This window comes from Enhydra lutris, unplaced genomic scaffold (genome assembly GCF_002288905.1).
Source record: "Enhydra lutris kenyoni isolate GAN:26980312 unplaced genomic scaffold, ASM228890v2 scaffoldscaffold26, whole genome shotgun sequence".
Lineage (NCBI taxonomy): Eukaryota > Metazoa > Chordata > Mammalia > Carnivora > Mustelidae > Enhydra > Enhydra lutris.
Window position 1 is genome coordinate 21,267,800 of NW_019154110.1, and position 27,509 is coordinate 21,295,308.

Below are 27,509 nucleotides of genomic sequence, written 5' to 3' on the forward strand. Positions count from 1 at the left end.
TTGCAGACACTGGCGTCCTCACCGTCCTGTCCCTGACTCAAATAGCTAGGGAAGTCCTTGTGTTCATTAAGCAGCCCTCCGCTGACCCAGACTTGCCCTCTCTTGTCCCTTCTCAGCAGGGTCAAGGTCAGAGGAATGGGGCGGAGGCCGGAGCTTAAGAGTCACCTGCCAGAGGAAGTACATTGCCAGAATGATCTGCAGGGGTACGGACACCACCAGGTTGAGGAAGGGAGCGAGATCCATGAAGCGCTGGGCATCTGTAGACATGAGGTTGACAATTTCTCCCACTGGGGACTCCCGTTTGGCTGAATTGCTGATAAGCAGAGCCTGCAGGTAGACAGCAGGGTGATGGACTGGGCCCCAGGGCTCTCCAATGCTCCCCAAGCTGGCCCCTAGAGCCCCCCGCTGCCCTGTCCCAGCTGACCTTCCTATAGATGACACCAATGATCGCCAAACGAAGTTTCAGCGCCTTCGTGAAGACGAAGTGATAAAACTGCTCTAAAATCAGGGTCTGCATCATGGAGCACGCAAACATCAGCCCGGCCACCAGGAAGCCCCACCAGGTGGGGGCCATGGGGTTGGAGATAAAACTGATCAGGATGCTGCAGGGATGGAAGTGGGGCATGAGAGTGGGAGGCTCCCCAGGCTGCTCGGTCTACGGCCGCCCTTCCCTTCTGCCCTCAGCCTCCACTCAGGGCTGCCTCTGAAACCTCCTGGGGGGGGGGGGGCTTCTAGCCCCCCACGCCCCCACCCAGACCATCCCACAGCCAGACTCAGCCCTGGGCTGCCTCAAGACCATGACCCTCCAACTTTCCTCCCTTCTGTCCTCCCTGATTTCCCTAGCTGCCATGGCTCGGCCGCCCGCCCCTTCCATCACGCTCACTGCCAGCCTACCCACCCGCCTTTCTTGCCTCTTGGACCACACAGCAGGAAGAAATGCCCCATGTCCACAGATTAGACTTTCCTGCATCTTCTCCTTGGCTGCTGAGGGCCTACCACGTGACCCTACAGGCTCTCCCCTCCAAATCCAAAATCCACCCTCTCCAACATCAGCGGCCCCCCCGGTGCTGCTCAGTGACCTTCCCCAGGGCTCTAAGCTACTTCTTGTCCCCCAGCTCCCTTCACCTCTGTTCTCTTACCTTCTCCCTGTCCCCAGTCCCCGCCCTGCTCAGTAGCTACCCATTTATGTCTTGTCTCTTAACCACCCAGTGAGAACTCCCTGCCAACGGCAGCCTTCCCTCCGAGCACCGGTTCTCTTTCTCCTCTGCCTCAGGACAGCAGGTGTCCCTCTGGCTTTCTGAGCCCTGTCCCACTGAGCCCTGACCACCTGCCCAGGACCATGTTCCACCATTGTTCTCCTTTCTCCTGATTGCCAATATAACTATCTCTGCTGGTCACTCTGTACCTTCACCTATTGGCATGACCAAGTCTCTCCCGTGTTGGGATGAAACTTCCCTCAACCCCTGGAGCTACTCCCATAGCCATACGCCTCTCCTCCTGCTGTGTGTTGATTGCAGAAAGTGCTAACTTCTAGCACCTGTGAATGTGACCTTATTTGAAGACAGGCTCCTTGCAGATGTAATCAAGTTAAAATGCGGTTATCCTGGGGGCACCTGGGTGGCTCAGTGGGTTAAGCCTCTGCCTTCGGCTCAGGTCATGGTCTCAGGGTCCTGGGATCAAGCCCCGCATTGGGCTCTCTGCTCAGCAGGGAGCCTGCTTCCCCACCCCCCTGCCTGCTTGTGATCTCTCTCTGTCAAATAAATAAATAAAATATTTAAAAAAATTAGTTAAAAAATACGGTTATCCTGGAGTAGGGTGGGCTCTAATCCAGGGACTAGTGTCTTAATGAGAGAAGAAAGGGATTTGCACACAGAGACACAGATGGGAGTGTGCACCCACACACACACACACGCACACGGGAGAATGCTGGAGGCAGAGATTAGAGTGATGTGTCTACAAGCCTAGGAATGCCAAGGATTGCCAGCAACCACCAGGAACTAGGAGGCCTGGTACAGATTCTCATTCAGAACCTCCAGAAGGAGCCAACCCTCCAACAACTTGATTTCAGACTTCTGTTGTTCAGAACTGTGAAAGAATAAATTCCTGCTGTTTTAAGCCCCTTAGTTTGTGGCAATTTGTTCCGGCAGCCACAGAAAATGAATACGTGTTCTTTACAGGAAGTTTCTAGATCTCCATGGTCCCTGCTCTCCAAGGCAGGCCCCCTGCTCTCCAAGGCAGGCCCCCTGCTCTAGGCGCTTCCCCTCTGTCTCAGCCTCCATTCTTGGTGCGCGCTAACAAATCCAGGTTGCCTGCCTCGGGCTCTGTTTTTCTGGTCAACTTGCTGTCCTAAAGGCCATACCTTGTCCCAGAAGCATTCTCTGCACTCTGCACCACGATCTGCTCTTTCCCGAGCTCTGGCCCTTCCAAGCCAGTTTTTTGCTCACCCCTTAACTGTCATAGTTCCCTAGGACTCTGTCTGGGGCCCCCTACATGAGCCCTCTGGGAGAGCCCAGCCACAGGGCCGTAGGCTTCTACCCAATGGCCCTGAAAACATGGTCTCCAGTGAGCTGGGACTGTCCCCTTGGGCCCCCCCACACCGCACCTCGGCCCCAACGTAACCCAGACTCAACTCACCACCCTGCCCGGTGCCCAGACCCTTCCTTCCAAGACATTCATCATCCCAGTGAAAGAGATTCATCGCCCTCCACTTATCCTTGTCAGAGCCCAGGTAGTATCTGACCCCTCCCTCACCCCGGGACACACCCACTCCCCAGGCGCACCTGAGTCCTAGCTCATTCCAGGCCTGAACCGACCAGTCCTCCTCTGACCTGATTAGCCCCCTTCCATCGATCCAGCCACCCCCCCCAACACCCCCCCACCATGATTGGCAGGGAGATCCTTCTGAAACGCACACCAGATGCTCCTCCTGGGCATCAACTCTTCCAAGGATTTCCTTGGCTCTCCCTCTCTCCCCGCTGCCTCTGGTCACACTTTCCTCCAGAATTCAGAGATACCTGGAGTTCTTGAGTCATGCCGGTGGAGACCTTGGTGATTTGGCATAGGTGCTTGCCCTCTCCCCTCCTTCCTCACCTAGTCAACTAACACCTCCCTGTCCTTCCAAGCTTGATGACCTCCCCGGCTGGCAGGGACGCCCCGGCTCCTGCTCCTCCCCAGGCTGGCTTCCCCACTCCTCCTGGGAATTTCCAGACACCTGACTACACCTCGGCCTGTACTCCACTCTAACGGGTTTACACATTGGTTTCTCCTGCAAGACTTTGAGATCCTGTCTTATTTATCCCTGTATCCCTCATGGCTGGCACCGTTCAGGTATACTGGGGGCTCAATAAATATTTTTTGAGTGAGAATGCAGACATGCACGAATGGAGGGACAAGGTGTTGGGGGCTCAGCTGCTAGGCGGCTCTCCTTCTTACCCCCTCATTTGAGAGCTCCTCCCAGTCCAAGCCACCCACGCAACAGACGACAGAGCCTATCAACGGGAAACAGCACCGCAGCTGGAGTTCAGAGCCCCAGACTCCAATCCATCCTGACCAGCTGTGTGCCCTGGGGCTGGTTCGCCTCTCTGATTTTCTGCTTCCTCATGTGTTTGTTTTGCTTTGAGTTTTCCTGCTTCCTCTCTTGCAAAATGGGAAGAGGGCCACCTGTCTCTAGGATCCTTGGGGGGATTTAAAGACAGGCTTTTTTTTTTTTTTTTTTTTTTATGTGAATCGGGAAACTGCACTTGCCAAAGGTCACTCAGGGAGTGGGGATAGGCCCTTCGGTCCTGCTCTAGGACTCACTTCACTTCGTGTGGTCCCTCTGGGCTCAGTCCTCAGGGACATCCAGCCAGCCCCCACTACCCATGGGAGGGTGGCCACCAGAGCGCGTGTGGTCAGACCTGAGCAGCTGTGGATTGACGAAGGAGAGCAGGTCCTGGGCCACCTTGAGGCATGTGCTGATGAGGAGGCTGGAACGGAAGGTGACCAGCAGGGCCCACAGGAAGGAGGGCTGCTGGGGCCTGCGCCGGCCCCCCAGCAGCATCTCGTCCTCACCGGACACTCTCTTCCCGGATGACGCCGCAGTCTTGTGTCTGGTTCCGGGAGGAAGGAGCCATGGGTAGAAACGGGCACACGTACCCCAGGAGCCAAGCACAGTTGGGGCTGGCGAGCAAAGCTGCCAGTGGGAGCTCCCTTCAGCCAGAGGGTCCTCTCCTCCAGCCCCTGCCTCCAAACAGGAGGAGGCAGGGTTGAGAGGAGAGACTGTCCTCAACCTTCTTCCCCTGGCCCCTTCCCCTTCCAAGGGAAGTCCCTGGAAACCAGCCTTCAGGCCAGGCAGGGTAAGCCGGGACACCTGGGTGTGAGGGCAGCTCTGCCACCAGCCACTAGGGGGCGCGGGGGGCACTGTCCTATCTTCACTCCTGCGCCTCCCCATCTGTAACCTGGAGACCACAGAGCATCCCCTGCAGGGCTATTGGAGATTGGGCTCATCTACACATTTGGGCCCACATGTGGGCCCTCTGGAGTCAGTAGGGCTGGGGAGAGCTGGCACCACTCTGGGCTGAGTGTCCCTGCCCAGGATCCCCCTGCACCTGCTCTTCTCCCCACCCCGACCCCTGTGATCACCTCAGTCCCCTGCAGGAGACTTGGGGCATGTGTAGTGGGGTGGGGTGGGGGCATGTGGGGACCCCAGGGAGGGCCTCACCGCGCAGAGGTCTTCTGAAGCTTCTTCCAGGCCTCCAGCAGCCCGTGCACCACGTTCTGTGAACAGTCCTCCTCCTTCAGGGACCAGAGGTCCTGCTGCTCCAGTGGGCGCCGGTAGCCAAGGATGGCCATCCTGGGGCGGGCAGCAACCCCACACAGGGGCAGAGCTGAGCAGCCTCAAGCTGGGGACCAGGGTCTCCAGAGCCCCTAGACCTCCAGAGGAGGGCATCCCTAAGGTGTTATGGCCAAGGGTGGTGTGTCCTTTATTCCCCCAGGGAGCAGGCTGGAGGTCACTGCCTCTCATGTCAAGTTCTGACCTCAGCCTCTTCCCTCACTCCTCCCCAGATCCTCCATTGACCCTGGGAGCCTGGTAATGAACTTCATGCTGACTGGGGCCCCAGAAGAGGACAAGGCCAGGTGGATGGAGTCCCAGACCCAGGTGTCTCCTCAGTGCGGTGTGGCTAATGAGCTGTCACCCAGGTCACAGACACAATTATCCTGCTCAAACCGCTCGGAGGGGCGGCCAAGGAAATGACAATCTGCAAGCTTATCCTGGACCCAAGAGCTGGGAACTAATTACAGGTCCTCTCCAGGCCCCTGGGCCTGTTCCTATGCTGTGACAGATGAAGGGCTGGCCTATGGCCTGGGATCAGAGCTGGGCCAGCCCGGCCTCCGCACTCAGCCCCCAGCCCAAACAGACAGGTTTCCCCACCCTCACCTGCCCACAGGGCCCTCTGGGGTTAGGGTTTGGGATAGAGGAAAGAGCCTCAACTTCTGGCCCACTTCCCTTCCTCTCCACCTCCTGTCTCCTTCTCCCTCTGGCCCAGGCTGGAAGAAGAGCCAACTCACTTTGTGAACCACCAGAAACACAGGCGGGAGAGGAAGCCAGCACTGAGTTCCGGGCAGGGATTCTAAAAGATGAGAGGGTAGGATGGGAAGAATCCTCTCAAACCAGAGCAGAGGGAGCAGGAACCCTTGTTCCTTCCTGCCCCCAGCCTCAGGGGTGCAGATGACATGGGGATGGAAAGAACTAGAAGGGTCGGAGGCTGCTGGTAATGGGCTGGGCTGAGACGTGGGCCATGGAACCCCCCCATTACCACCCAGCCTCCATGGAAAACTCACAGGGTTGACATTCCTTGGGGAGAAAAATGGCGGCTTCTCCCTGAAGCAGGACAGGATGAGAGCAAAGAGCACCAGGGCGAAGTAGATGTAGAAAGTGGTGAAGCGGAAGGGGTCCGAGATCTTTCCCTATGGGGAGAGTACAGAGGGACCTCAGAGGCACGGGGAGCTCTGGGTCTCCATTCCTGCCCTGAGGCGTCCTCTAGGGCATTAGGTGTCTCGGGGGTAGGAAGCAGCTCCCAGGCGGCCCCTGGGTCTCCCACCCAGAGAGTTCTGAGAGATGGGGAAAGGTCATAGGGGGACCACTGTTCAGTGACGGCTGGCCAAGCACCTCACCTCCATCACCTTGTCCAACCCTCCCAACGAGGTACGAAATCTTATGATATCCTGTTTGCAGTCGAGGAAATGAGCTTCCAAAAGGCTGAGCAACTTGCCCAGGGTCACACAGACAGTAAGCGGAGCAGCCCAAGCCTGCCCTTCTGACTGCCACATTTGACCGCCTCCCCTCGACATGGAGAAAGAACCCACCCCATCACTGCAGTGAAGGTCAAGATGAAGCCCACACAACGGAGGCGGAAGGGAAGAAAGGCGAGAGCAGGATAATGGGACTTCCAGGTAGGACGAAACTACTCATGCATGTCTGCCCCCATGTGCTTCTTACCCAGACACTGGCCGACACCGCATCCCACACTGTACTCGGTGGTGGCGGTCATAGCTAAGAACGGCCCCTTGTATGCCCGTGAACATCCCACAAGGGCTATGTCTGGCCCCATTCCCCCGTGCTACATGGGCCTCACCCTCAGGCCCCCTGGCAGAGATGCAGCAGGTAGGGGACAACATGGAAAGGCCTGAACAGAAGGGGAGGTCCTGGGAGCAGGGGAGGGGCAGCCCAGGACCCAGCAGGGACCTTGAGCCCTGAGGCCATCCCCCAGACAGGGTTGCCCCTGGCAGGTTCCCCTCCTTCCCCTTACCTTTGCCATGGCCAACAAGATCCTGGAGCGGAAGGGGACGATGGCACAGACCACACACAGAAACCAGAAGATGATGAGGATCCCCGAGGACTGTACCCCCCGCAGCCGGTCATACTGGATTAGCAGGGTGGCCAGCAGCTGTGTAGGGAGGGCGAGGAAGGCTGGGCCAGAGCACATCTGGACCTGCCTCCCTCCTCCCCAACCCACATGGCCAGATGTTTTGTGGTCACCCCATCCTCTTCCCACTGCTACAGTGTCTAGCCCTCTCCCGAGAGCCCACTGTTTCCCCAGCACAGCCCCACAACCCACTGGAGAACCCCCTGCATCCCCTTCCTGGGCCCCACACTGACCATGGTGATCCCCACCACCAAGGGGGTGACAAAGAAGATTGGGGCGGGGGCCCTGCCGTGAACCAGGCCATGGAAGGAGTAGAAGAGGTCAGCCCAGGAGACACACCACAGCAGGACACCCAAGACCTACAAACAAGGCACACATTGGGGACTCCATCTCCAAAAGGAGGGACTTTCCCCCCAGAGAAGGGCCTTTTATTCTGAAATGGCCAGACCTGCCCTGGGTCCGGCCCCCGGAGCTAGGCTGGGCATGGCCAGAAGCTTTCCAAGTGTAGGGAGAACATTGCCAGAGAACTTTCCTGAACTTCCGCAAACAGACTATCTCGTTTCACTGCAGACCCAGCTGGCAGGCTGCCATGGCCCTGAGCAGCTGGCTGGGCAGGTGTCTCTAGGAAACCCTGTCCAGCCACTGATGGTTGTTTGGCAGGGCGGAGAGGAGAACCTTGAAATGGAGAACCTTCCAAGTGCCAGCCCCGCCCCCCGGAGATCCCTGGGCCCCAGACCGTCTTGAGCCTGGAGAGGCGGGAGAGGACGATGTAGCCTTCGCAGTGGTATTCCCGATAGAGCAGGTAGCCGGGCAGGGCGGCCCACAGGTAGAAGCAGGGCGCCCAGGCCAGCAGAGAGTTCTGGAAGCAGGGAGTGAGGTCCGGGCTGTCAGTGTGCACGGACAGATTGGAGTCCTGGGGACAGAGAGAACAGGACAACGCTGCAGCAGCTGCTGCTGCAGAATGGGGCCCCTCCCTCAAGGAAGGGGATGGGGTCTGGGAGGCGCTCCCCGAGCTCTGGGGATCAGAAGGCGGGGGGATGGTGATGGATGGTCAGCGTGCAAATGAGCAGGAGCTGGCGGCCTGCACACTTGCCCGCGAGGCCCCGGATGCCCCTGTGTCCCCATTTTCCTCCCTTTCTGATTGAGGTATAATTTAAGTACAATAAACTGCACCCGTGCAAAGGGCACGATCCGAGGGCTTTGGTGTTGTACGCACTGCAAAGTCACCGCCACAGGTCAAATACAGAATATTTCCATCATCCCACGAGGTACCTTGTAGCCCTCTGCAGTCCATCCCTCCCAGGCGACCACTGCTCTGCTTTCTGTCATTCTAAATTTCCACTCTTTTTTTTTTTCTTTTAAATCGGTGTTTTATTTTATCCACGTAATTATTTGGTAAATATGGTTGAAGAGCCCACTTCCCTAAGCCTTTCCCAGGAAGGGTTAGGGAGCTTCTCTGAGCTTTATTTCCTTCTCCTTTAAATTCAGGAAAGTCATCCATCACCCCAACTACCTCACTGGCTAGGCGTGAGCTCAAAGGAGCAAAGGTTAAAGGGAGAGCTTTGCAAATCACAAAGCCCTAGGTGACCAACCGCCCAACCCTTGGCACTGTCCTGGATTGAGCACAGAAAGTCTCTTGTCCTGGGGAGCCCCTAAGTCCCCATAAGACCCCCTCCCATCTCTGAATATAACTCCACCTACCGAACCTTTCAGAAGGAGATGGGGGAATGCATCAAACACGCATTTTAGGGGTGCCTGGGTGGCTCTGTGTTAAGCCTCTGCCTTGGGCTCAGGTCATGATCCCAGGGTTCTGGAATCGAGCCCCGCATAGGGCTCTCTGCTCAAGGGGAAGCCTGCTTCCCCCTCTCTCTCTGCTGCCTCTCTGCCTACTTGTGATTTCTCTCTCTGTCAAATAAATAAATAACATCTTAAAAGAAAAAAAGAACAATGATTAAACAAACAAAAACAAAACAAAACAAAACAAAACAAAACAAAACACGCATTTTAGTGAGATTCTTTCTTCCAAGGCCACAAACAAACTGATCTTTCATTCCCCTCTTGCAAAGCATTAGCTGTACTTTCCAGAAAGCTCAGAAAATATAAGTAACAAAAAAAAAAACCCACCCACAATCTCATCTACATGGGACAACAGTTAACACGGGAGGGTATAAAACTTCCTACTTGCTCACTGCCAATTTAAATAATCGCCATGTTTATTTTTGTCCACATTATATCTTCGCATAACTTAACAAGTCAAACCATGAAAAAGAAAATGGTACCCTCGGGCACCTGGATGGCTCAGTGGGTTGAGCCTCTGCCTTGGGCTCAGGTCATGATCTCAGGGTCCTGGGATGGAGCCCCGCATCGGGCTCTCTGCTCAGCGGGGAGCCTGCTTCCGCCTCTCTCTCTGCCTGCCTCTCTGCCTACTTGTGATCTTTGTCAAATAAATAAAAATCTTAAAAAAAAAAAAAAAAAAAGAAAACGGTATCCTGCCTCATCACTCCCCACCCCAAGTTCATCTTCCAGCAGCAAATACGTCCAACTTGCTAACTTTGTCCTGGCATCTACTTCCATAGTTTAAAGAAATTTATTCTTACCATTTTTGTTGGATTTACTAATTGTTTGATAATGAAGCTGCATCTGTCTTGTGCTTTCCATTGGAGTGTCATCCTTCCAGTGTAGAAACACCACAGGTTTTTGTTAAACAAATATTCAGAACTGACACTTTTTTTTTTAATTTAGCAGGTTTTTTTTTTTTAAGATTTTATTTATTTATTTGACAGACAGAGATCACAAGTAGGCAGAGAGGCAGGGAGAGAGAGAGAGGGGAGGAAGTAGGCTTCCCGCTGAGCAGCGAACCCGATGCGGGACTCCATCCCAGGACCTCGGGATCATGACCTGAGCCGAAGGCAGAGGCTTAACCCACTGAGCCACCCAGGCGCCCCAAGAGCTGACACTTTTTTTTGACTCTGTCAATGTTTGCTACAACAAGCTCTATATCTTTCAAGCTAGGCAACATGCTTTACCTTGCCTCGGTTTCTTTGAGAGTAATCTTGGGATGATACCATCTCCCCCTTTGTCCCTCCGATCCAGCTGGCACGCTAGCCCTGGCCCTCATTTCTTCCTGAGCACTCTCCATGGAGTTCTAATCCCTTCCCTTCTGTGTCCTAGGAGCCCAGATCCCTGCCCACACAAGGAGTCTTTCCCTTTTTCCTGGCTGATCCCGCTTTTGGTGTGGGAGTGCCCCAGGGCTGTTCCTCCCCCTTTCTCCTCTCCCCCCACATCAGCCATCCCATCCAGTCCCTTCCACATGCCAGTGACTCTCCTTACCTTCTCTGCTCTTTCTTTTCTCTATAGCACCCGTCACCTCTAACATGTGACATGAGTCACTGGCCTATTATGCTTTCTCTCATCTCTTCCTGCTAGCATGTAATCTTTCCTTCATTTATTGATGTGTCTTAGTACTTAGAACAATGCCAAGTACGTAGCAGGTGCTCGGAACAAATTATGGTTAAATAAGTTAAATGAAATATTTGTTGAATTAATGAATGAACAAAAGGCTATTCTGATATTTTCCCCTTAACTTTCAGTGGTGCCCTAAAGCCTAGAAGACAAAGTCTGACCCTGTTACTATGGCCCTCGAGGCTCCCAGCGGGCCTTGACTCATCTGTTCACGTAAACTACTGAACTAGCTAGGGGCTTCAGTTCTCCCACATTAAGAAAATATTCACAGGGTGTTCTGCACATCCTGCTTCCCCCTTTTCAGCTCCCCTTCTACTCTTGGGTTCCACCTGGGTCAGCCTTCTGAGCTCTGATGCCCCTGCTTATAGCTGAGAGAGGACTTTTCCTGAAAGGCCGCTTTGTGCCCCTTGCTTCATGCCCATGAACCTGCACTGCTTCCTGCTGCTCACGGAGCCAAGTCTGAGCACCCCACGGGCTTTTCTTCCTGACCCCCCTTTCTCCTGCTGCCAGCTCACTTGACTCTCAATTTGCTCCAAGGGGCCCATGCCCACACCTTGGTTCAACCCCCAACTCTCTCCCACCTGTCAAAATCCCAATCCAGGGAAGGGGTGGGGGGGGCCGGGCTTAGAAGCCTGTGTCTCCCATCGGGAACCCCCTTCTTCTGAAGTCAGCCCGTAGGGAGGGACCCATGTTTCTGGACCATCAGTTTTCCACTCGTTGAGGCTTTGTCGAGAGTGTGCTATGAGTCAGACACAGGGCTAGGCGTACCTACGCGGACTGGTTCCTGCTTTTGGAGAACATGAGGTCCAGGGACACACTGCCTGGGGGTATGACATTCAAGCCGGCGGACAAGTTCATCCCACATACATCTTGTCCTCTAGAGCCCTGTAGTCCATAGTCCCTCAAGCCATGTGAACTAAGGACCCACGAACTCTCGCTGAGAAGCAGGTATGCTGGTCCAGGGCTGGGCCCCCTGTTAGGCCTGGTCAGGCACCCCAGGGGATGGGGAGTCAGACACATCTAGTCCATCCCTTTTCTCTTTTTAAAACACTTCTTGGGGTGCCTCCGTGGCTCAGTCGTTTAAGGGTCCGACTCTTGATTTTGGCTCAGGTCATGATCTCAGGGTCTCGAGATCCAGCCCTGCGTTCGGGCTCTGTGCTCAGCAGGGAGTCTGCCTCTTTCCCCGCTTCTCTCCCTCTGCCCCCTCCCCTGCTTGTGTGTGCACTGCTCGCTTGCTCTCAAATAAATACATCTTTAAAAACACTTATTCAGGGACGCCTGGGTCGCTCAGTCGGTTAAGCATCTGCCTTCGGCTCAGGTCATGATCCCAGAGTCCTGGGATCGGGTCCTACATTGTCAGGCTCTCTGCTCAGCGGGGACCCTGCTTCTCCCTCTGCCTGCAGGTCTCTCTGTCTCTCTGACAAATAAATAAATAAAATCTTAAAAAAAAAAAAAAAACACCATACTGAATTCAACTTACAGAACACTCATTACAGAATTACAGAAAAGTGCACGCATTTCAAGCATGTACTTCGATGGAGTTTCATACACAGAACACACGTGGGCAACCAGCACCCAAATCAAGAAACAAGACACTGCTGGCACCGAGCAGCCCCCTCCTTGGCCTCCCTCCTGGCCGTGGCTGTCGCCAGGGGAATGCTGTCCTGGCTTCTAACAACATGGACTGCTTTTGCCCATTTGGGGTCGTCCTATAAAGGAAATGATACAGTATGGATCTTTCACATCTAGCCTCACTGTGAGTGTCAGCCTTGGGATGGAGCGTGAGTTGGGGATCTCCCTCATCTCTGCCTGGTGGTCTGTTCATACGATGGATTTATCCATTCTGTGGCCCATGGGCAGCCCCACCCTGTTTTAAACTTAGCAAATCCTTTAAACCCCTCCCATCAGTCACCATCCAGACAGTCTCGGGGCCTGGAGCGCAGTTCCCACCTGGCTGGGTCCAGCCTGAGCTTCCCCTCCTACAGGAAGGCTTTCGGGGAGCACACCTGCCTCTGACAAGGTGTTCCCTTGCTGTCTTCTGCATGGGCTTAGCACCCAAGTGAGTGTTACCTGAGAGTGACAAAGGCCCCTTATGTCCCAGCAGCTTTTTATTACAGCTCTTACACGATTTTACACAATCCATTACAGCTCTTACACTGCCATTATCTAATCGTTGTTTTAGAACAACTTCCAGAAGCAGAGAGGAGGAACAATATCGAGGCTGGCTCACAAAAGAGAAAGCAGGCTTCTGGCAACAGGTCCAAGGACCTGGCAGTTGAGAGCTGGGACAGACACCCAGGTTTCATGACTCCCAGCCTGGGTTTCCCCCGACCTCAGCCATATGCACCGTGAACACATCCCATCTTCTATTCTTCTCCTTGCTGGCCCCGGGCCCTCCGGCCCCCAGCGCAAGGCTGGGTATCCAGGAGCAGCCAGGATCCAGGCTGGGTGGCGACTAACCAGGGAGGGTGTATGTAGCCAGGATGGAGCCCAAGTTCAAAGCCACGACAGGGAATCGCCATAGGAATGTGCAGGGTCCTGGGATCGAGCCCCATGTTGGGCTCTCTGCTCAGCAGGGAGCCTGCTTCCCCCTCTCTTCTCTATGCCTGCCTCTCTGCCTACTTGTGATCTCTGTCAAATAAATAAATAAATTCTTAAAAAAAAAAAAAAAAAAAAAGGAATGTGCAAGTGGGTGACCTGGCTTCCCAAGGCAGGAGGGGAGAGGCCACCAACCCGGATGCAGAGAACCAGGTATGAGCTGTTTCTCCTGAGCCATGAAAGCGGGGACGGGCTCCTTCATCTCTCTGGAGCTCAGCCTCAGCATGAGTGCTGGGAGTGACAACAGCGTTTCAGCCGGCTCCCCACGGAAGGGGGAGAAGGAACAGCAGATTGCCCTGTCCCTCACAGGTGCTAGAGAAAGAGGCTGCTGGGACCCTGTTTGGGTTTCACAGACAAGCGGCACCGTGGCGATGATAATGATTGAGAGATCTCGGGGGCATGAAGTCCCAGAGGGCTGCTCTGACCCACCAGGAGATCCAGCCTGAGCTCCTGCCCCTTTTTCCCACCTTGGCAGAGACCTCTCCAGGGTCAGCAGGCATCTTTTATGCCCGTGTCCCTAGACCATTCACCCCAGAGCCCTTGCCGCCAGGACACCGAAGGGTCCAGAATTGAACTCCTGCCCATCCCCTCCTCGGCAGCCTGCCCGCCCCATGGATGGCCACTGCTTCCCTTTCCCAGGTCGAAATCCTTGGGGTCCTCCTTGATTCTTCTCTTCCCCTCACACCCCACACCCAACCCTTGAGCAAATCCTGTCCACTCCACCTTCAATCACTAGGCTGAACTAAATGGAAATGCTCTATTCAATTGTTTCTAGTTACAAAATGGCAGCTTCATTTGGCTCCCCCTGATAGATCCAGAATCCAACCACTTGTCTCCACCCCACTCTCTCTCGTCTCGATTATTGTCTTAGCCCCTCTCTGGTCATCCTGCTCCCACCCCTGCCACCTGCCCCGGCAGAATTTTCCAGAAACCCAAGTCAGACCATGCTACCAAGTCACTCTCACAGTGCAACCCTGCCGAAGGCTCTCCATTTCCCTCAGAGTGAAAGCCAGAGTCCTATGTGGCTCTCAGGACCCTCTTGTCTGCCTCCCCATGTCTCTGACTTCCTGTCCCCCACTGCCCTCTGTCACTCTGCCCTCAAGGTGGCAGTCCAATGCCTCATGCTCTCAACACCTGTGAGCACTCCTTCTCATGGAGGTTCACCCTGACCTTCCCAAGGAGGGCTGGAACTCACCCCCATCCCCACACTGTCCCCACACCCCATCCCTCTTAGCCCATCCCACTTCCCCCGTAGCCCTGATCCCTGTCCAGCATACTCTAGAAGTGAGTGATCTATCGTGTCTATTGCTTCTCGGTCTGCTCCCCCTGGAACACGGACTCCACGAGGACCGGGGTGTCCCCACAGCCCGGAACAGTGCTTGGCACACAGAAGGCGCTCGTACGCCTTTGGTGAACACGAGAATGAGTGAGCGGACAAAGGAATGAAGGGCGTCCTCTGAAGTCAGATGCTGCTGCTGAATGCCCAGGAGCACAGTCCTCTCTCTCTCTGGCACCAAGGCCACAGCTCTTGGCACCCAAACAATGTCAAGTGCAAAGGACAGGGTCGGGGGAGGCCATTCCTGGACTCCATGATGCTCCTTGCAGTCCTACTGGGCGGGATGGATGACCCCCTCTCAAACCACTACCACTTGGCCGTTGCCTTTGGGACGATGAGCACTGGCTGGGCTGGGCCGGGCTGGGCCGGGCTAGGCTGGGAGCACAGCCCCACCGCCCCTCCCTTGCTGTCACCACACAGTTTCCACGGTGACAATAGCTTCCTTAATAATGCGATGCAACAGCTGGATGGGGCTGATAAGGTCTGACACCCGGAATGGACTACACAGGGGAAGGCCTCTTCATGGGCACAGTGGCTGAAATCCCTAGAGACCCAAGCAGGGGACAGGTGGGAGGGAGGATGGCCCCAGCTGGGTCACAGCACTGTCAAGGACTTTCCAGCACACCACCCCCCCGCCCCCCCCCCCCCCCCCCCCCCCCGGGGGGGGGGGGGGGGGGGGCCAGGATTGCTGACAGTCTCCGTGGTGAGAAGAGTAATTACTTCCTTAATCCCGTGCAGGAGGGAGAAGTGGGGGAGAAGGGATCAACTGACAAGTTCATTTATCTCCGTGGAAATGGAGGTGCGGAAGGGGCAAGGGCCTGTTCTGATCCCAGTTCTCAATCACTGTCCTACTGCGGCTGCAAAGGAGGCTTTGCAAGGGCCTCGGGGTGGGGGTGAAGCCCGCCGCGGCGGGGGGGGGGGGGGGGGGGGGGCCCAGGCCCTGCCGCTGCTGAAGAGGGTGCCGTGGCTGTGACCGGTGACTTTGGTTATTTGAGTGCCCCTGTGCCCGGGGATTATGTTCACGACAGCTGAGGCCCACGGCCGGCGGGAGAGTGACTGCACCGGTTCCCATGGGCCGGCCCCAGTGCTTGGACTCGGGCAGCCCAGCTCTAGAGTCCTTGTCCCAGCTCTATGGCGGTTCATCTACACCCTCTAGGGCTCCGACATGACATCCCACAGGCGTCCAGATCCGCTGGAACGTTAAAAATCTTCTTTCCGCTAGTGCAGCCCACCCCCCACGTCACCCCCTTGCTGCGGTTCTTCTCACCAAGCTGAGGGGGAGGGGCTGCGGTTCTGGGAGCCAGTGGGCTGGAAGCCTGAACACCCAGTGAGACGGAGAGTGATCCAGGCAAAGGGTTGGGCCCTTCTTAGCACCCCCAGTACCATATCCTGGCCCTGGGAACATGAACAGCTCCAGGCAGGGCAGGGAGAGGCCCAGCCCTCCAGCAGGGGCACACCTATGTGTCACCCCTACCCACCTCAGGGATCCTGCTCCACCTGCTGTCACGGGACAGCCCCAGCAGGGAGATAAGACCCAGGCACTCTGATGCTGTCTCCTGCGTGGGTTGGCTGGCAGCCCCTCTCTCCCTGGGGAGGCCAGCCCTGGGCCCTAAGGCCATTTCTGACTGACAGCCAGCAGACAGCGGGGCAAAGTCCACTCCCAAATGTTACCTCTGACTCAGTTCTTTCCCTAAATCTCTGGCCCTCAAGACCCAGGTCCAGGGGCTGTAGGGGAATAGCAGGGCTGGGAAGAATCCAACCTACGGTCACAAGGGACCACAGAGTCTCCCACAGGAGCCAGGAGCTCAGGGGCTCGAAATGGTCCAGCCCCAGCTTTGCTGCCCTGCAGCTGGGATGGAGGGAGGGGAGTCTAGAAGCCCTCACCTGGCAGGGAGGACTAGGTTCTTTTTTTTTTTGTTTTAAGATTTTATTTATTTATTTGACAGACAGAGATCACAAGTAGGCAGAGAGGCAGGCAGAGAGAGAGAAGGAAACAGGCTTCCTGCTGAGTGGAGAGCCCTATGCGGGGATCCATCCCAGGATCCTGGGATCATGACCTGAGCCAAAGGTAGAGGCTTTAACCCACTGAGCCACCCAGGCACTCTGAGGACTGGGTTCTTAAGAGGAAATGCTGGTGCTCAGTAGGCCGGGGGCGGGGGGGTGGTGCCCACCTCCCACCCACCTGCCTGCCTCCCAACTTTGCACGTGACTACCCTCATTTGAGAGTCAAAGTTCATTGAAATCAGAGTCCATTTCTCCTGTGCTCTGCTAATCACCTACTCTGCTAGGCAAAGACCCAAAAAGAAGCTGGAGATTCTAATACTCTAATGTTTGGAGGGCTCTAATCCTGGCCATGGCCCTGAGCCTAAGGATCAGCCTCCCCAATCAGCATTGGGAAACTGGACCTGAAGGGGGCCCTGGATGGAGCTCAGATAGGGCCCAGAGAGGGTGAGCAACTTGCCAAAAGTCACAGAGCTAGTGAGCAGGAGAATGGAAGTAGATGGACCAGTAGCTGGCAAGAGACACAGGGAGCTGAGCCTCTATAGGATGAGGGCTTTGCTTCTTCCTCAGGTGGGCAGACAGCCAACGGAGCAGTGAAGGTGCTGGTGCCTGACCAGTGGCAGACTCACAGGTCTTTGCCAAGAGCTGCTGCTATGCAAACTCCATGTCTGAAGCAGAGAGACAGCCAGAGAAAGAGACCTCAGGAAATCTCAGAGAACGAACCCATGAATCCTCACCAGCCACACTGGTCCTCGTCCTAGTTGGTCACAGAAATTCAGGGTGGGACCCCAACTCCTTCCTTGGCTTGAATCCTCTCTCCAGCATCCAAAGTGGTCACTCACCATGTTTTTGCATACCCTCAGTGCTGGGGAGCTCACTACTTTTCAGACCATCAGTGCCACCTTTGGGCTGTTCTTACGGTCAGGACCTTCAGATTCCTGAGCCCACGTCAGCCTCCCCAGAGCTTCCAGGGACAATCAGATCAAGGCTAATTCTGTACACAAGTCAAGACCTCCCAAGGCACTTGTACTCTCTTTATCACTTAAGTGCCCCTCTGTATCCATTGCTCATCACAGAAGGTAATTCTCAATGGGCCAGCAAAGAAAGGGACACTACCCCCTCTTTATTCTAGAGGCATCTTTGCTTTGGCCTCATTAGCTCTGGGCCCTTTGGTTGTAGTTCATTCATTTGGAATTTATTTCCACAAAAACTCCCAAGGCACGCTCAGAGATCTGATGCTCTACCCCAACGTGGCAGACGCGAGAGTGAAAGAGAGAGATCGTTCACCCAGTGAATTCGGTGTGTGAGCACCTGGGTCTCTGGGCACAAGTCCAGGGGCTCACGGACCCGCGGGGGGCCTCCTGCCCTCTGACTTAGCTGGGGCTGAGGCTGATGGATTTTGCCACAAGATCCCCAGCAAAGAGCTGAAACAGGACCCCTCACTCCTCGGCCCTGTCAGCCCCTCTTGTCTAGGCCTTCCCAGACTGAACTCCCACTTCGAACCTCCTTTCCCTTTGCTTCCCTCATTTCCAGGAATATCAGGACCTGTCAGTCACCCACAGAAAGTTTGGTCGTTCACCAAATTGTCTCACCTTCCCTACTTCTGTGACTTCCACAGCATTCTTGGGAGGCGCTTAGGAGATGGGTTAGTCCCCCATTTCACAGGTGGAGTAACTGAGGCTGTGCGGGTAAGCTCAGCAAACAAACGGCCCTTCAGGCCTGAACCATGCCGGGTCCCTCCACCTCCACCTCTTCACTCCTGGCTCAGGGACTGCCCGGCTTCCCACAGGGTGGGTCACCCCCAGGCTCCTGAGATAAAAGATTCAGGGACAAGTCTACCCAAATAATATACAATCCAAATGAGATGCAAACTAGCCCACCGTGAATGGTGGCATCTAGAACTCCGGGCCTCAGGCCCTCCCTTGTCTCAGTGCTGCAAACTTCCAGCGAAGGGACTGGGGGTGGGCTACCCCACCCCCTGACTCCAAGCACATTGGGTTGGGTGCAGCCTGGCATGACTTTCAGGAGCCAGAAGGTCATGTGGAAGATGGAAGCTGTTTAGATGGGGAGGAGGAAGAGGAGTGATTTCCTTGTCCTTTGAGGTATCCAAGCAGAGACCACCACAAGGGGTTCATCCCTTGGACCTAAAATAGATAAACTGACTCCCGTGGACCCCGAGGTCCTCAGAAGAAGTACATACAGCTCATGAACCGTGAGGAATCTCAGGACAAGGGGCCTAGAAGCCCAAGGACGTACAGTCAGACAGTGGCCATGTTGGAACCATATCTCAGGGGTCCCGCTTCCCAGTCCAACACTCAGCGGCTTCCTGTTGTGTGTCCTTGACAAGTCCATTCCTTCCCTGGCTCTCAGCTTCCCAAGCTCTGCAGTAAGGGGCTGGGCTGGCTGCTTCAAGCCCCAAGTTCTGGGGAATCTCTCAGATTCTGGGAGAGAAGTGTGCAACAAGAAAGGAGTCAGGAGTTCCTCACCCCCACTTCCTCAAAGCCTGCTTCTGGGCGGTCCTAGGCTCTGGGGATGTACTGTCCACCCAGGCACAGGGTGGCTTTGCACTTGAGGCTTGGGACTATTCACCCCTTTGATTTGCATGTGCTCTGTCCGGCTAACTGAGACACCCTGACCTTGCGGTGGCCATGCCAGCCAGGCTCCAGTGAGTTATGAAACAAAGTAGACTCCCGAGCCACAGGCACAACCTCTGGACTTGGCAGTCAGTGATGAGTCCAAGCTAGATGACGGATGGGGGTGTCTGTGTGGGTGGGCAAGGTGGTGGTACCATCTTTGACTAGTAACCCAAAGGGAGAAAGAGATCCTCAAAAATACTATTTTAGAGGGACTCCATTTTACATGTCCCCATTTTCAAACAGCCCGAGAAAGGGGTTCCTAGGGGCTACACACACTGTGTACACACACAGGCATGTGCACCCACACAGCACACCCATGGATCATACCCACTGGGCACACAAACATGGGGCACATAGGTACAGATACTTGAAATGGGAAAAAGATTTAGAAACTGGAAAATCAGAGGCCCACAGGGCACCTGGGTGGCTCAGTCGGTTCAGTGTCTGCCTTCGGCTCAGATTGTGATCCCTGGTGTCCTGGGAAAGAGCCCCACATTGGGCTCCCTGCTCAACTGGGAGCCTGCTTCTTCCTCTCTCTCTGCCCCTCCCCCACCCACCCCACTCTCTTGTGTTCTCTCTCTGATAAACAAAATCTTAAAAAAAAAAAAAAAAAAAAAAAAATCAGAGGCCCTGGATTTGAGGTCAGCCTAGGCTGGGAGTCCCTTGCTTGACCATGGACAAGCCCCTTGAATCTGAGACCATCTGTTTTCTGAGCTCTGTTTTCTTTTAACTGGGTGACTTTGAGCAAGTCTCTTCCTCTCTCTGGTCCTCCCTTTCCCCATCTATAAAAGGAGAGCATTGGAGACCCAGGTGGCTCAGCAGGTTAGGCGTCAGCTTTCCAGCTCAGGTCATGGTCCCAGGGTCCTGGGATCCAGTCCTGCATGGGGCTCCCAGCTCAGCGGGAAGTCTGCTTCTCCCTTTGCCCCCCACTCTTTTACTTTCTCTTCCTCTCTTTCTCTCTCAAATAAATAACATCCTAAAAAAAAAAAAAAAAAGGAGGGCTGGAGGGGGACTCCCTGCTTCCTAGCAGCTCTTAACACCAGAGAAAAGAAGGTGGCAGGATTGCTTTCCAGAAGAGCAGAGCCAGCTTCCCAAACTACCCGCCTGGTTGAACTGGTTGAACCGGCAGGCACGCTGGCTGCGGGAGAGAGGGAGGGGACAGGTGTAAAGGTGGACAACGAGCCCTAGTCCATGTGGGGGCATCTTCTGATTCGTGCCCCGTTTTCCCAGGCACTCTCTGTGTCGGGGAGGGCAGGACAGGTCCCGGAGGTCCCCAGGACCCCAGCTCAGGGCGGCTACGGCCAGACCTCCTCCCGGCGTCGCGTGGCGTCGCCCCCTCCCCAGTGCCCTCGCAGGGGGCTCGCCGGCGCGCGCCCTCAGTCCCGGGACACCTCCTTACCCAGAACTTGGAGCCGCACAGGGCGTCCATGGGGCCGAGGCGCGGCGGCCAGGAAGGCGAGTGTGGCAGCCTTCCCGCCCAGGCGGGAGCCACAGCTCCCGGAGCCGCCTCCGCCCCCCAACCCCCGCCAACGCTGCGCTCCGCCCCCACCTCCAACAACCCCCCCGGCGCTCCGCCCCCTCCCCCCCTCTGCCCGGCCCGCCGCGCCAGGCCCAGCCTATGGCTCTTTGGGTGGAATCTCAAGTTTTGGCGAATTGCAACAGAGCCTCCCCAGACTGCGGCTCGCTGGGAGGGACTCTGGGTCAGGGGAGTGGCGAGCCATTGATACAGTGACAACTCCTTCGAGTGGCCAGTGGGCTGCGCCAGAGAGATGCCCCTCCAGATACTGAGGCTGATGGGGTTGGAGCAGGGTCTGTGTCCAAGGGGCATAACTCTGCCAGGCCAGGTAAGTCATAGAGACGTTGAAAGTGACTTAGCAAGACGTCCTCCGTGAATATAACCCCGATGAGGTCAAGGTCATCTCTGGCCCTCAGTCTTCTCATCCCTGAAATGGGAACACTTACATGCCCAGCCAATCAGGAAGTCTACCTCTCTGCCTTCCAGTTACCTGGGAACTGGCAGAAACCAGCACATAAAGAGCTGGTGTGTGCGGGGTGCCTAAGGACAGGGCGTGGGAGGCTTAGCATCATACAGATGGTGGCTTCTCATGGTTCTCTTAAACTGTGGCCTTCCTGAGGTTCTGTGGCTCCCTGATCTTCTGCCTGTGGCCACCGTGCCGCTCTGTGCCTCTACTTTTGCTTCTGAACAACAGGAATAATCCTAGGTCCTAGGCTTACTACTCTGATGAGTGACCAGCATCAAGCGTCTTGGCTGGCACACTTCGGAGGCACCCCCCAAGGGTAAATTTCCTCTGCTCCGGCCCCATGCGGCAAGGGATGGGCAGGCGAGGCCCCAGAAAGAGCCCCATATTAGCACACTGCTAAGGCTGAGTCTTCGTATGCTCCATCTGTAAAACGGATTTGGGGTCAGTGGTCTGCCCCTGCTTGGGCTAGCTTGGCCAGGTTGTGTTCCCTCCATCCTTTTATCTCTCACTCCCCTAACAGGATCACAGAAGCCAATTCACTGCCCCTTCTTGGGGCTGAGAAGGAATCCCCATCCCTGCCATGACCCTACTCCCCTCACCCTCCACCCCTGCCCCATCTCTCTCCTGCCCTTCACCTCCCCAACCCTGTGGTCTTGGCTCTGTCTTCTGGGTTTGCCAGGTTCACCCCAGTGATCCCTTCCCTGGTACTTATTCTCAAGAGGTGTTTTCTTCCTCAGCTGCTTAGCAGCAGGCGTGGGTGGGCCAGTAAGATAACATAGACGCAGCCAGCCACCGCCTGTCCCTCTGGCAGGAAGTGACCAGAAGGAAGTCTATGTCACGAGTTATCGGAACAGAGATCTGAGCTGCGCTGGACGGAGCAGTGTGGACAAGTCTCCCCCTTCCCAGGCAGAGGAATGGGGGGGCCATCCACATCCCCTCCACGGGGCAAGCCCTCTCTGCCTTTTGTCTTCCCCCTCCCCTCTACTGACCCAGTCACCCTCCACCCCTGCCCCCATCTCTGAGCCCAAGACTTTCCAGAACTCTCACAACTTGTCACAGAGTGCCTTGAGTTATATTTAGTTGTGAAGAGTCTGTCTTCCTTTCCAGTCTGAGAGGTCCCCAAGGGCAGGGATTGACTGAGTCACCCCCAACCCCCTCCCTGCCTCGGGAGTAACTTTTGTATACTCTGTGACCTCAACAAGGCCCTTGAGTTCTCTGGGATGAGCTTTTTTTTTTTTTTTTTTTTTAATTGTATTTATTTATTTGACAGACAGAAATCACAAGTAGGCAGAGAGGCAGGCAGAGAGAGAGGAGGAAGCAGACTCCCCGCTGAGCAGAGAGCCTGATGTGGGGCTCCATCCCAGGACCCTGGGATCATGACCCGAGCCGAAAGGCAGAGGCTTTAACCCACTGAGCCATCCAGGCGCCCCGAGGGATGAGCTTTCTTGAACAACTCGGACAAAATGCCATCTAAGGGCTTTTCCAGCCCTGCTGACCCCAGCTTCTGTGGTGAGCAACTGGGGCTCCTGTCTAGCCCTTTCTCTAGCTCAGGTCCAGGACCCTTGGGAATGAAGCACTGGCCCTTTGGCACCGTCCCATCCTGCCATTGGAGAGCCCTTTCCGGGCTCATGGCATTGGGTGGGAGCCTCTGGGACCATGGGAGGGGATTTAGCAATCCTCCACCTCTCCCATCTTGAGGTAATCACTGGGGTTTTGCCGTTTCTGGACCCTCTTGGAATGTGATCCGTTTCCTACAGCCCTTGAATAAAAGCCATCAAGCTCCTAGGACATGATTGTCTTGGCTCCAGCAGAGCAAGAAAATGGAGGCCCTGAGACACCTTATCCTGGCAGAGGTGGGAGTCTTCCGAGTGCTGGGCTGTTTCCATGAGGCTGCTTTGGGCGGGATGCATTTCCAGTGTCCTGAGCTGTTGCATTCGTGCCCCCTCACCCCTGCCCACCTTTGAGGTTGCTCAGCACAGTCCCCTCCCTACACCTCACCTCCCTTTCTGCACCTGGCAAACTCTACCCGTCCTTGAAGATTTTGCTTAAGCCCCACAGCAACCCCAAAATCTTCCGTGAAACACCCTTGCCCCTATCCTGGGCTAGGGACCCTTTCCCGGCACTATCTCCCTCCCCCACGTTGTACTCACTGGTTGCCTTGCTCACCTCCCCCAGGAGACCGTGTACACCTTCAGAATAGGGACCAAGCACACCTGTTTATTGCTGTGTCCTAAGCACCTGGGACAGTGACTGGCAAAGTCAAGCCTCAGGAAATGTTTGCGGACTGACTAAACAAATATCTCATGTCCTTAGAAGAGGTTGTAAGTAGTGAGGCTACTGTGGTCTCACCTACAGTTCCAGCAGTGGGCACTGTCCACTGCACTTTCACCTTTCCAGAACCAAGATGTTTCCAGCCAGAGACTCCTGAGAGCCGCCGGGCTGCAGCTGACAGGGGCTGCACACCACTAACCACCCCCCCCACCAGCTTTGTGGCCCCAACCCCATCCTTCCCTCCAACTGACTGCAGTTCCAGGAGGGGTGGACCGAGTGTGTGCTGCACCTCCCCCACTGGTGAGCATCCCGGGAGAACCCAGCAGAGATTTCCTGGCGGGGAGATGGAAAGATAAGATAATTGCAAAGTACCGCTGGGAGTGGGAATGACAGCGGAGAGAAGAAGAAAGCAGAGTAAGGCGGGGACAGGGAGACCCAGGGACAGGAAATGCTGCAAATGGGGAGAGTCAGGTAGAGACTAGGGCCAGGAGGGGTGTGGAATAGCAAAGGCTATTCTGGTTTTCTCTTCACTCTCTGCCTGAGCCTTTGGAACCCCCTGTGGCTCCTGGAACGCCTGGAGCACCCCCAAAGCAGATCCAGCTCTGCAACTCCAGCCTCGCCCTTCTCTCTTCCCAAGCGGTGTGGTGGAAGCTGTTTTGTCCAGATTTCAGCCTGGTGCGGGCCACACAGGGCCCCCTCGTGGCCTCCGCACCCCACACTTGATCTTATTTGGCTGCTGTGCCTGATGCAGGAGTTTTCAAAGCAAGAAGATTTAATCAGCTCCGTGGGCCACAGTTCTGAAGTTCTTAGCAGATTTCCCTCCCGGCTATTTGCTGGAGCTGCTACCTCCTCGACCTGCCTTGCTGTGTCCTCAGAGTAGGGAGCCAGCCCACAACTAAACTGGCTCCTGGCAGCCACTGTCCTGATTAGTCCTGGGTCCCCTGGCCTTAGGCAGGGATCACTGGGGCACCATGGACGCAGCACTCCCATGGCTGGGATTCCCTGGGCGCAGATGAGTCCTTCACTGGGCCTGTGAGCATGTTTCCTCTTTTGGAGGGCTATTCAGAGTATCCATCTGTGGAAGGTGTCCATCAATGAGGTGTCCTCTTCCTGGCTAGATCCCTCTGCAGAAGGGGCATGTGAAGGGTGGGGGTGGGGCAGGCAGGTGAAGCTGCTCTGTGCTGCCACCTGGTGTCTGAAGTTCTCGCTGCACCACAGCGCCCAGCCTCCAGGTCCGCAGGCTCAGCAGGCCCAGGAAAGGGGAGGAGAGGAGGCCTTGCGGTACCAGGTTGTGCCTGGGTGGGGACTAGGGGTGACAATGGAGGGAAAGCTGTTTGGAAAGTGGGAGAGGCTTGGGTGGGGCACGGGGAGAGTACAGGAAGGACGGGGGGGGGGCGGGGGACAGTGCTCTGTGGTTCAAGGGCAGCATTAGGCCAGAGAAAGGCGATACCTGGGAAACTGGGTGATTTGCAGAGACGGGCTTGGCCAGCTCTTGAACAAGCACCTGGAGCTGAGGAACACCTTCTCTTGTGGTTAAACGTCTCTCTTCACACAAGGTGAAGGACTGTAGGTTCCTTTAAGCTTCTGAGTATGCTGATCAGGGAGCCCATTTCTATGAACACATAGCCAGCCGTTTCGTGACCAGGATTCCTTGCCCATGCCCCATTCCCTCCACAATAAGAGGCTGGGTTGTCTGAAGCCAGTGGGCTAAAGGTTGGCCAGACCTAGGATGAAATCCCAACTCTGCCATTGTGCCTGTGTGACTTGGGCAGGTCGCTAAACCTCTCTGAACCTGGGGGAAAAAAATGCAAGCTTCAGTATCCTCCTCCTCTTTGGGGTGTTGTGAGGAGTTAAGTGAGACATCGCAGGGGAGCCTCAGCCTCGTTTTTATTTTTATCTATTTATTTTAAAGATTTTATTTATTAATTTGACAGAGATCACAAGTCAGCAGTGAGGCAGGCAGAGAGAGAGAGGGGGTGGGAAAGCATGCTCCCTGCTGAGCAGAGATCCTGATGCCAGGCTCGATCCCAGGACCCTGAGACCCCAGGACCCTGAGACCATGACCTGAGCCGAAGGCAGAGGCTTAACCCACTGAGCCACCCAGGCGCCCCCTCATTTTCGTTTTTAGCACCAGCTCAGCTCTGTTCTCTTCCTAGTCCCCACCCCCCACCCCCAGGCAGACCTTTTCCAGGAGTGTTGGGATGGAGGAAGCAGAAGCAGACAAGCCGGAGGTGGGGCCTGGCTGCTGTTGACACAATTTCCTCTGAACCCCCAAGGAGAAGGCTGAGAGCAGAGAGCAGACGTGCTAGGGTAGATGTTCTTACCTCCCAAGACCCCCCCACTCCCCTGAAGCTCCTGGCCACTTCCAACTCCGCCCCCCCAACCCCACCCCAGGCCTTAAACCAAGACCTGCTTTGCAACCACCAGCCCCTCCCCATCCCAGCCTCCTTCGGGCTACTGTTAATAAGAATCAACACTGTTAAGATTTCCACTTTATTTTTTATTTTTTAAGATTCTAATTATTTTTTTTCTTTGTATTTTTTATTTTTTTAGGATTCAGTGGTGGGAGAGAGAGAGACTTTGTGTGAGTGGAGAGGAGGGGCAGAGGGAGAGAGACTCTCAAGCAGATTCCCTGCTGAGCACAGAGCTGACCTGGTGCTTGATCCCCAGACCTGAGCGGAAACCAAGAGTGGGACACTTAACCAACTGAGCCACCCAGGTGCCCCTATTTCCACTTTTAATGAGACACAACAGTTTCCATCATTGATAAAGATTTTACGTTGTTTGGGGAGAGGCCACGATTCTGTCCCCTAAAATATCTACTTTGACTCTGGGGGTTTCTTGGGGGGCACGTGTTGGGGGGGAGCCTAGGTTAGAGGAGAGGGGGTTATAGTCCTGCTCTCTGCCTTCATCATGACCTAGAATCTTCCAACTAGAAGAAATCCTCCAATTAGAAGAAAAAAGATCCCAGAGCCCCCTCCCCAACTCTCATACCCCCATTAGGGAATAGACAGCTACGAATTCTACAAAAATACAAAAGCTTAATCTGCAGACCCAGGTGGATAAAACTCTAGGAATTTTGTACAGCTTTGCTTTTTTTAAAGACAAAGCGGCTCCTACAAGCACCCCCCTCTCTCTATCCAAGGAGGCCAGAGGAAAAAGAGTTCCACGCTGTTACACACCCCAAGCCGATAAAGCAGGTGTTTGCTTCAAGGAGAAGTATATTTCTGTCCAGAAGAGCAATTAGAAAAACTTTCACCAGCTTAGAAAACAGGATGGGACCAAGCCTCCAGGTCCATCTGCCCCGCAGCCTGGCACTGCACCCCCCCCCATGCCCCATCCCAGGCTCATCCCAAGTTCAGAGAAGGGCTGGAGGTTGGGGATCTGGTCACCAGCCCACTGGAGCCCCCTCTGAGGTTTCAAGAGTTCCCGGGTTTGAAGGTGCTGGGAATGAGGGGATAGGATGTTGAAGGGAGTGGGGTTGGGGTGGATGTTTAGGGTGGCTGGCAGGGGAGAGGCTGGCTGAACCTGTGGTTGGTGCCTGGGCACTGCCTCTGGGCACCAGAGTTTCAGAAAAGAGAGTATTGCCAAGGTAGCACCAGAAAGGAGGTTCTGGGCCATACCAATAGCCCCTCCTCCTCTCCCCCTCCTCCTCCTCACCCCCCTCCCGCCTTCCCCCTTCCGCCTTCACCCCCTCCCGCCTACCCCGGCTCCCACTGGGCAGGCAGCAGCAGACCGTGTAAACACCTTGATGGAGCTCATTCATCACTCCCCAGGGGGCCAGCTCCGCAGTCCGCAGCCTGGCCGCCCGGCCAGACCGACTCCACCGGGAGGTCGCCTTTGGACTCACGGCCCCCTCGGTCTCGGAAGGGAGCAGCACTTCTGTTTGTGCAGCTTAATCCCGTGGCCAGCTTGACGGAGCAGTGTCCACAGTGCGGGTCAGCAGGATCCCCAAGGCGGGAGGCCAAAGCCCAGCCGTCGCAGGTCACGGGGGCCGAGGGCCAGGGATGGAAAACTCAGAAGCGCAGGCCCCTCCCCCACCAACCCGCAGATCCCGTCGGCGGCAGCTGAGGCCGCCTCCCCCGGTCTCCGTCGGCCCCATTAACCAAAACAGCTTCATTATGCCAATTTCCAGCTTTCAGTGTGCGGCTGATAGCTGTCAGCAGAAATAAGAGTTAATCTGGAATTACTCACATTCACAAGGCTGCCTGGCGTGGAGGAAGTGAGAAAGCTTCGGCAGAAGCAGTAGCCCCTGCTTGCAGAGCCTTCTGGCCAGCGCGGGGACGGGGGGGGGGGGGGGGGGGGGGGGGCGCCCCCC

General features: G+C 55.5%; 1 protein-coding gene across 1 annotated transcript in view; it reads right to left on the bottom strand.

The window, feature by feature from the left end:
• LOC111151538 (ATP binding cassette subfamily C member 3) overlaps positions 1 to 20,445 on the bottom strand; it is a 44,540-nt gene extending 24,095 nt beyond the window's left edge. Inside the window, exons 1-10 of the mRNA XM_022509600.1 lie at positions 20,338 to 20,445; positions 7,642 to 7,818; positions 7,139 to 7,264; positions 6,789 to 6,926; positions 5,821 to 5,946; positions 5,548 to 5,609; positions 4,700 to 4,831; positions 3,897 to 4,088; positions 425 to 602; positions 166 to 327 (exon numbers count right to left, since the gene is read on the bottom strand). Coding sequence (XP_022365308.1) covers positions 166 to 327; positions 425 to 602; positions 3,897 to 4,088; positions 4,700 to 4,831; positions 5,548 to 5,609; positions 5,821 to 5,946; positions 6,789 to 6,926; positions 7,139 to 7,264; positions 7,642 to 7,818; positions 20,338 to 20,367 — 1,323 coding nt within the window. The 5' untranslated portion in view covers positions 20,368 to 20,445. The remainder of the gene's footprint in view (positions 1 to 165; positions 328 to 424; positions 603 to 3,896; positions 4,089 to 4,699; positions 4,832 to 5,547; positions 5,610 to 5,820; positions 5,947 to 6,788; positions 6,927 to 7,138; positions 7,265 to 7,641; positions 7,819 to 20,337) is intronic.
• Positions 20,446 to 27,509: the final 7,064 nt, after the last annotated feature.